Below are 9,181 nucleotides of genomic sequence, written 5' to 3'. Positions count from 1 at the left end.
CGGGTGAGCGCGGCTCCCCGCGGGGGTCAGGCGCTGGCGCAGCCACACGAGGAGGCGCTACTAGTCCGGCCCCTCCCCCTGGACCGCAGCGCCCCCCCCTGACCGAACCGTTTATTTTTTTCCTTTTCTCTTTTCTAGTCGAGGGAAGGGGGGGGGGGCCTTTTTTTTTCTAGAATGGAAAATGCTTGAGTGACCGAGGAGAGGGGGGGCTGCGGAGTTAAAGAAAGGATAGGCAGGCTCCCAGTTGCCGAGTTATTCAGGACGTTGTCTCAGGGTAACGAATTTTGGAATTACAAAATGCCTGCCGATGTAAACCCAAACCGAGCTATTTATAGAAGGGATATTGAACTCAGGATTAACAGCTGGATTGCTGGAATGGGGTACACTTATTAACTTGGTCAGGAGAGAAATATGACGGCGATTTCTTGGATTGCTTAGATGCCTTGGAGTTAGAAATACATCTTTGTGCTTTATCTCAAGAAATGGCTTCAGATAGGTTTTCAGTTTTCTTGCCTTTTCGAACTCGCATTGTGGTATTTGTAAAGTGCTTCCTGTTACACCTGAGTGAGGATAAGGAATTAAACTGACAGATTTTTACCATAATTTACTTTAAAAAGTCATTCTTAAAGATCTACCCCCCCCACCAAGCACTATTTTACCCTGAGAGAAGAGTGTTGAATTCTGGGATTTTGCCAGCAATTAATGTATTCTGAAAATAGGGAAATGATGTGCTTTGGGTATACACTTATATAATCACATTCTTGATGTAGTCAGAGGACAGTCTGCTATATACAGAATGTTGTGGCAGCCACTTAAACACGTAAAATATTTAGGGTATGAACTTTGTGTTGGTGGCTGGCTAGAGATCATTGATACTGAGTTTTGAGGGGATGGATAGTTAGAATGTCATTGGGGAATTTAACAGAATTGCTACTGTTGCTATAAATAATTACAAAATAAAGTTTTATCAATATCATTTTTATTTTGATTGTTTTATTTGGGAGGTCATTTAAGATTTAATAGATTTGAATAAAAACAGTTTCTGTAAAGGTTAACATACAGAAGGAGAATTTGTCATCTGAGTAACTATCAAGTTAGACTGGGAGAAGGAATAGGAGAAAAGGACTCAACTGTACTTAAGTATTGAGTCATTTCCTGAAGGGGAATATGGAACCCCAGCCGCCATAGAAGGTATCTCAGATAGTGTTTTTCTCAGTGAGGTTGTTGATCTAAGTCTTTTAAAGATCATTTGGTGTCATTTATCAATATTTGAAATTTGTAACATGAGATACGTCTAAATTTTTGTATCTCGAAGTTGTCTTCACTAAGAAAATATACATATACTCTCTTTAGCTTTCAACTTGAACTGCTACCCAATGGGAAAGTAAAAGGTCATTTGCCCTCACTGTAGTTGGTTAGTTTGAGATTTGCTCTCATGATTTCCAGGTGTTTCTGAATCCTTTTGAACCTTATTCTGTTGAAGGACAACTGGTGCACATTCAGCAGTTCCCTTAGAACCGTTGCCAATTGAAGGAATCCTCCTCATCCTGAGAGTCAGCGGAAACTCTATCATTAATGAGAGCAGACTGGAAAGTCGCCTTCTATACTCTGTAACAGAACCTGAGATGTAAATGTTGTTATACAGTTGCTTGGTGTCTATTAGTCCAATAGGTTGTCATTTAAAGAAAAATGTCACCTAGATAATATTGATGATGGTAAAGATGCTTTGGGAAGTAATTTCATGATTTCCCTATTGTTTTTCTCTCTAAGTTTTCGTCATGTTTTCATTTCAGTTTTTGGCTTTCACCCCCACCAGTGACCAAAGACTTAACCACTCAAAGTCCAGTTCCCCAGAACACTGCTCGACATGGACACCGGTGTGATTGAAGGTGGATTAAATGTCACTCTCACCATCCGGCTACTTATGCATGGAAAGGTATGCTCTAGCTTGGGAAATTGGGTCATAGTAACTGCTGGGGAGGGGCCAGGAAGAGCAGGCATGCATCTTGGAGCTCATCAGATTAGCACTGTGGGGCATCTGGCTTTAGCGCTCATCTTTAATGGAGTAGATGAGAATGTAGTGGGAAAATGGACACACTTTACCAAGGAAACTCCACTGAGCATGGAAGGCTTAACTAGAGGCTAGAGTCAAAGGCTGTCTCATACCCGTATTGTAAGATTTTTCTCATGGAGGTTGCTATAGTTTGTGATAGGTAGCTTCTACTGCCTGAACAATTGTAGGAAACTTTACGTGGAGAAGATATATCTGGTATTTGAAAAATAGTTTATATGAAATATAGAGATAGCGTTTAATCGCTCCTGCTTTGTTATTCTCTCAAAATTCTTTGATAGCTTCACTCTTAAGAAGTCTGAGTAAAGAGAGGAATGCCGCCTCTCCAATAAGTCTTAACATTTTTCCATTCATTTGGGGTGATGATTAGCATAGGTAGCAGTGGGTTAGCTGGAGTTAAAATTCCTTATTGTAATAATGAACACTTCTGAGTTTCCTCTTAGTGACACTAGTTTTCTCCATTGCAGGAAGTTGGCAGTATCATTGGAAAGGTAAGACAATTTCACTTCAGTTCTAATTCCATTTAGTCATTCTGAGTTGAAATGGCAATTGGAACTCATGCTTGACTTTTCCTTTTACAGAAAGGAGAATCCGTTAAGAAGATGCGCGAGGAGGTAAGTTATGGGAAACTTTGGGGTTGTGTTAGCCTTGGAAAATGAAAAACCTTTAAAACAAGTGAAAATTAAGTCTAGGAGATTAAAGGGAGGAAGATCTCAATAGGGGAAGCTGGTGTTTTTCTGGCTTGGTTGTTTGTAATGACATATTATACTGGGAAATGTAGTTCTGACAAGTCTCTAAATTCATTCAAGATATAAGGCAGCTGCTGTAGGCTATGGTTGAGGACAGACATGGAGCAGTTGTTGAAATGATGCCAACTTTGCCTTGTATCAGAGTCAAGTATGTAGGCAGCTTCTTGTCCTTATTTATGAGGAGTTGTATGTATGTATATCCTGTATAGGTTCAGATCTTTGTTGTCTCTTTAACCTCTTTGGCTATCTTTCTTATCCAGAGTGGTGCACGTATCAACATCTCAGAAGGGAATTGTCCTGAGAGAATTATCACTTTGGCTGGACCCACTAATGCCATCTTCAAAGCCTTTGCTATGATCATTGATAAACTGGAAGAGGTTTGTTGTTCCCTCTCCTTCTTCCCTCCTTCATTTTTAATTGCTAACAGCTTGTTGATTTTCTAAGTACTTTTAAAATTCAGGGTCAGACTGGACCATGAAAATTCATAAATGGGTCCTTTGCTTCCTGCAGCATGCCCCCCAGATTTTATCCACATTTGAAAAAAACGAGTCATTTGAGTCATTGAAACAAATAGTGTACTTATTGCCAGGGACTCAGAGTAAATAATTTGTGTGAAAAACAAGCATCTTAAAAATTTCTTTACCATTTGCTTTGAAGGCATGCCTTTACCTAACTCACAGTTAAGTGAACTAAATGTGCTTTTGTTAGAAACTATGCTGAGTACTAACATTTCATAAATAGACATAATCTTCCAATCTTTGGTTATGTTAAAAAAAATTATTCAATTCTGTCAAAGTTGTACTTGGCAGGAAGAGACCTAGATTATCAGAAGCAAAATGCCCTTACCAGAGGTTTTGTCAGAAGGACGTTTTTTCCTACACCAGCTTTCAGAGGCTAAACAACCATTGTCCTAGGTCTTGAGTTCAGCCCCTCCCCCTCCCTTGTCTGCAGTAATGCAGCTAATTGTGCAATTGATACCACAGGCAGAGGAGTGCTGTTTGGTTGGTGGTTGGTACTTAATGGTGCCTGAAATCTTATCCTTACCAACATCAGAAATACTGTCTTTTGACCCCCCAGGACCCTGTTAGTGCAGAACTTGTGGTTTAAAAAACATTTAGAAACTGTACTATTTATCTTTAACCAAATAAGAAACGTGTTCTTGACTTTGGGGCCTTGTGCTTAAGCAGTTTCCAGGTCTAGCTAATACATAGAGATTAGGCTAAGACGTGATATTTAAATCACTTAATCCTCAGGAGGCTAAACTTTAACTAGGTTAAAACCACAACTTTTTGGATGCAATATATTGTTATAGAATAGACTGTGGACTTTTCATTTCAAATTTATAGATTTTTGGATGTGACTGGAACATGTAGCTGAGCCTCAACTTCATTTTTTGTACAATGGTACTATTAGCAAAAAATTAGAGCAGTGAATATAGAGTACTCTTAATCTTCCTTGTTTCTTAACTTTAGTCTTTTAAGTTTCCGAAGAGGGCAGAATTGGTTTAAATTGTATTACATTGTTTCCATGTTTCTTTTAATATTTATTTTAATTTTCACATAAATTTTTTTTTTCCTCATTGTTCAGCCAAATGAAATTTGTGAAACAAGTAATCATTTTATCCCTACCAAATATACTACTACATGGTGAAGGAAAATACATTTCTGGCTAATTCTGAATAATTTTTTAAGGAGTTTTTAATCTTCATATCAGAAATAGTTGGGGCTGGAGTATTTGAACCTTTATCAGAAGTGGGTTATGATTTGACTTGTCCTTATAAGATCAAGGATAAGTAGTTCTTTTATGGCAGTTACTGGTTCTCAGGGATCAGTTTAAACTTACTCTTCTGGTGTTCTATCTTTTTGTAGGACATCAGCAGCTCTATGACCAATAGTACAGCTGCCAGTAGACCCCCGGTTACCCTGAGACTGGTGGTTCCTGCTAGTCAGTGTGGCTCTCTCATTGGAAAAGGTGGTTGCAAGATCAAGGAAATACGAGAGGTTGGTGACTTGTGTGTGCCTTTTAGAAATGTTAACTATTTGTTCCAAATGTGACTCTGTTAGATCTTTGTATGACTAGAGAAAGGCAGCACTAGATGAGATGAAGTTTTGTTTGTTTTTTGGTTTTTTTTGAGTTGGAGTTTCACTCTGTCGCCCAGGGTGGAGTGCAGTGGCAAGCGCACAGCCGCTGCAGCCTTGACCTGCTGGGCTCAGGGGATCATTCCACCTTAGCCTTCCACGTAGCTGGAACTACAGGCACACGCTACCACGCCTGACTAATTTTATATTTATTGTAGAGATGAGATCTCACCAAGTTGCCCAGGCTGGTCTCTAACCCGTGGGCTCGGGCAGTCCTCTCACCTCAGCCTCCCAAAGTGCTGGGATTATAGATGTGAGCCACTGTGTCTGGCCGAGATGAAGACTTTTATTAATGCAGCAGTCCTAGAGTATTAAGTTTGTACTGAAAATAAAGATACTAAACAATTGATTTTTTAATTTTTGTTTTTTTGTGTGTTGGAGTCTCACTCTGTCACCCAGACTGGAGTGCAGCGGCCCCTCCCGGCCACCGCAGTCTCGACCTGCTGTGCTCCGGCGATCCTTCTGCCTCAGCCTTCCAAGGAACTGGAACTACAGGCGCATGTTACCACGCCTGGCTAATTTTTTTGATTTATTGTAGAGATGAGGTCTCACCAAGTTGCCTAGGCAGGTCTCAAACCTGCGGGCTCAGGCAGTTCACTCACCTCGGCCTCCCATAGCACGGGATTACAGGCTGAGCCACCAAGTTTTTAATAGATTTTTTTTTATACACAATTGGGAAATTTTAATCATAGCATGAGGAAGTTAACTAGAATTTCCAGCTATTACATGTAACCCAGTTTCTGTTTTTCTGTTTATTTTTCTATGAGGCTGAGATTCTTTTTCATGACCCAAAGAAATTATGAACCAGACTGGGTGGCTCAGCCTGTAATCCCAGCACGCTGGGAGACTGAGGCTACTGGATTGCCTGAGCTCGTGGGTTTGAGGCCAGCCTGGGTAACTTGGTGAGACTTCGTCAGTATAATAAATTTAAAAAAAAATTAGCTGGATGTAGTAGTGTGCATCTGTAGTTCCGGCTACTTGGAAGACTGAGGCAGAAGGATCCCTGGAGCCCAGCAGGCCGACGCTGGGGTGGCTGTGAGTTTGCCACTGCATTCCAGGCTGGGTGACAGTGAGACTCCAACTCAAAAAAAGAAAAAAATTATGGTTTGGGCTGGGCATGGTGGCTCACGCCTGTAAACACAGCACTTTGGGAGGCCAATGTGAGGGTTGCCTGAGCCCATGGGTTCAGTGCCAGCCTAGGCAACTTGGTGAGACCTCATCTCATCAATAAGTCAAAAAATTAGCTGGGCGTGGTGGCAGTTCCAGCTACTTGGAAGGCAGAGGCGGAAGGATTGCCTGAGCCCAGAAGGTCGAGGCTGCAGTGGCCATGAGCATGCCACTGCACTCTAGTCTGAACGACAGAGTGAGATTCCAACTCAAAAAAAAAATAATTATGCAGCCGGGCTTGGTGGCTCAGCCTGTAATCCCGCGCTTTTGGGAGGCTGAGGTGAGTGGATTGCCTGAGCCTGCAGGTTCGAGACCAGTGTGGGCAGCGAGACCTCATCTCTACAATAAATCAAAAAATCAGCCGGGTGTGGTAGCACATGCCTGTAATTCTGGCTACTTGGAAGGCTGAGGTGGAAGGATCACTGGAGCCCAGCAGGTCGAGGCTGCGGTGGCCGGAAGCGGCCACTGCACTCCAGTCTGGGCGACAGAGTGTGAGACTCCAACTCAAAAATAAATAAATAAATAAATAAAAAATTACGGTTTGTTATATAATAGTAGCAGCAGGAGATACATTGGGATATAGTTGTAATTCTGCACCCTTTTTTTTTTTTTAGTTAGTCTCACAGTCAGCCAGTGTGGAATGCAGTGAAAGTGGCGTACTCATAGCAATTGCAGCCTCAATCTGCTGGGCTCAGGCGATCCTCCTGCTTCAGCCTTCCAAGTAGCTGAAACTATAGGTGGTTGCCACCATGCCCAGTTAATTTTTTTTTTGTTTTTATTTATTTATTTTTTTTTGAGTTGGAGTCTCACTCTGTCACCCAGACTAGAGTGCAGTGGCCGCTCCTGGCCAGCGCAGCCTCAACCTACTGGGCTCCAGCGATCCTTCCGCCTCAGCCTTCCAAGTAGCCGAAACTATAGGTGCGCGCTACCACACCCGGCTAGTTGTTTTGATTTATTGTAGAGACGAGGTCTTTGCCCGGGCGGGTCTCGAACCTACAGGCTCAGGCAATCCACTCGCCTCGGCCTCCCAAATTGCTGGGATTACAGACTGAGCCACCGAGCCCGGCCTTGTTTTTATTTTTTGAGTTGGAGTCTCATTCCATTGCCCAGGCTGGAGTGCAATGGCACGCTCACAGCCACCCCTGTGTTGACCTACTGGGCTTCCGCCTCAGCCTTCCAGGTAGCCAGAAATACATGCGCACGCTACCTTGCCTGGCTAATTTTTTATTTATTGTAGAGATGAGGTCTCACCATGTTGCCACGGGTGGTCTGGAACCTGTGGGCTCAGGTAATCATCTTGCCTCAACCTCTCAAAGTGCTGGGATTACAGGCTTTAGCCACCATGCCCGGCTGCAGCTAATTTTTTTAATTGTAGTGTCGAGGTCTTGCCAAGTTGCCCAGGATGGTCTTGAATCCTTAGGCAGTCGTCTTGCCTCTACCTCCAAAAGTTTGGATTACAGCTGTGAGTCTACTCCCTTGTTAATTATGAAAGCTATATTGAAATATGTGAGGTTTTATTTATTTCATTTTATTTTATTTTTTTTGGCATCAGAGTATCACTCTGTCATCCAGGCTGCAGTGCAGTGGTACGCTTACAGCCACTGCAGCCTCGACCTGCTGGGCTCAGGTGTTCCTTCCACCTCAGCCCTTCAAGTAGCTGGAACTAGGTATGTGTGCCACCATGCCTAGTTAATTTTTTGATTTGTTGTAGAAATGAAGTCTCAACAAGTTGCCCAGGCTGGTCTTGAACCCCTGGGCTCAGATAATCCTCTCGCCTCTGCCTCCCAAAGTGCTAGGATTAAAGGTGTGAGCCACCACGTTTGATTAATGATGGAAAGTCTTAATTGTATCTGAAGGTTATTGAACTTGGTATTGGGTTGGGCACAGTGGCTCATGCTTATAATCCCAGCACTTTGGGAGGCAGAGGTAAGGGGATTGCCAGAGCTCAAGGGTTAGAGACAAGCCTGGGCAACTTGACGAGACCTCTCCTCTGCAGTCAATTAAGGGCGACGCTGTGGCTCATACCTGTAGCCCCAGCATTTTGGTACGCAGAGGCAAGAGGATTGCCTGAGTCCAGGAGTTTGAAACCAGCCTGGGCAACTTGGTAAGACCTCATCTCTACAATAAATCAGAAAGTTAGCTGAGCATGGTGGCATGCTACTTGGAAGGCTTAGGTGGAAGGAGCACTTGAGCCCAGCAAGTCGAGACTGTGGTGGCCCTAAGCGTGCCACCGCACCCCAGCCTGGGTGACAGAGTGAGACTCCCACCTCAAAAAAATAAAATAGCTGGGCTTGGTGGCTCAGCCTGTAATCCCACGCCTTTGGGAGGCTGAGGTGAGTGGATTGCCTGAGCCCCTGAGTTCGAGACCCGCCCGGGCAACCTGGCGAGACCTCATCTCTACAATAAATCAAAAATGAGCCGGGCGTGGTAGCGCGCGCCTGTAATTCTGGCTACTCGGAAGGCTGAGGTGGAAGTATCACCGGAGCCCAGCAGGTCGAGGCTGCAGTGGCCGGGAGTGGCCACTGCACTCCAGTCTGGGTGACAGAGTGAGACTCCAACTCAAAAAAATAAATAAATAAATAAGCAAGCTGGGAATGATGGGGTGCACCTCTTGTACCTCTAGTTCAGCTACTTGGAAGGCTGAGATTGGAAAGATTGCCTTAGCCCAGCAGGTCAAGGCTGTGGTAGCAATGAGCATGCCTCTGCATTGCAGCCTGGGCAATAGTGAGGCCCTGATTTAAAAAAAAAAAGAGAGAATTTGGTATTGGAATGAAACTTTGAGTATTTGAGAGCCTACTGTGTACATCACGGAATCAGATTTTTTTTTTTTGAATCTCTGTTGCTCAGACTGGAGTGTAGTGGGCGCTCCTGGCCGCTGCAGCCTTGACCTGCTGGGACTCCGGCGATCCTTCTGCCTCAGCCTTCCAAGTAGCTGGAATTACAGGCGTGCGGTACTATGCCTAGCTAATTTTTTGATTTATTGTAGAGATGAGGTCTCACCAAGTTGCCCAGGTGGGTCTTGAACCCGTGGGTTCAGGCAATCCACTCACCTCAGC

At 43.7% G+C, this 9,181-nt stretch overlaps 1 protein-coding gene across 3 annotated transcripts in view; it reads left to right on the top strand.

Annotated features, from left to right (window-relative positions):
• The window catches only part of PCBP2 (poly(rC) binding protein 2), a 29,576-nt gene that overhangs the window by 767 nt on the left and 19,628 nt on the right, over nucleotides 1-9,181 (top strand). For all 3 annotated transcript variants that reach the window (XM_008050281.2, XM_008050278.2, XM_008050277.2), the window contains exons 2-6: nucleotides 1,794-1,936; nucleotides 2,539-2,562; nucleotides 2,653-2,685; nucleotides 3,081-3,197; nucleotides 4,689-4,820. In XM_008050281.2, the coding sequence (XP_008048472.1) occupies nucleotides 1,868-1,936; nucleotides 2,539-2,562; nucleotides 2,653-2,685; nucleotides 3,081-3,197; nucleotides 4,689-4,820 (375 nt within the window). In that variant the 5' untranslated portion in view covers nucleotides 1,794-1,867. The remainder of the gene's footprint in view (nucleotides 1-1,793; nucleotides 1,937-2,538; nucleotides 2,563-2,652; nucleotides 2,686-3,080; nucleotides 3,198-4,688; nucleotides 4,821-9,181) is intronic.

This window comes from Carlito syrichta, unplaced genomic scaffold, assembly GCF_000164805.1.
Source record: "Carlito syrichta isolate Samal-C Ts95f unplaced genomic scaffold, Tarsius_syrichta-2.0.1 Scaffold143503, whole genome shotgun sequence".
Taxonomy (NCBI): Eukaryota; Metazoa; Chordata; class Mammalia; order Primates; family Tarsiidae; genus Carlito; species Carlito syrichta.
This window is presented reverse-complemented; position numbering and strand designations above follow the sequence as displayed.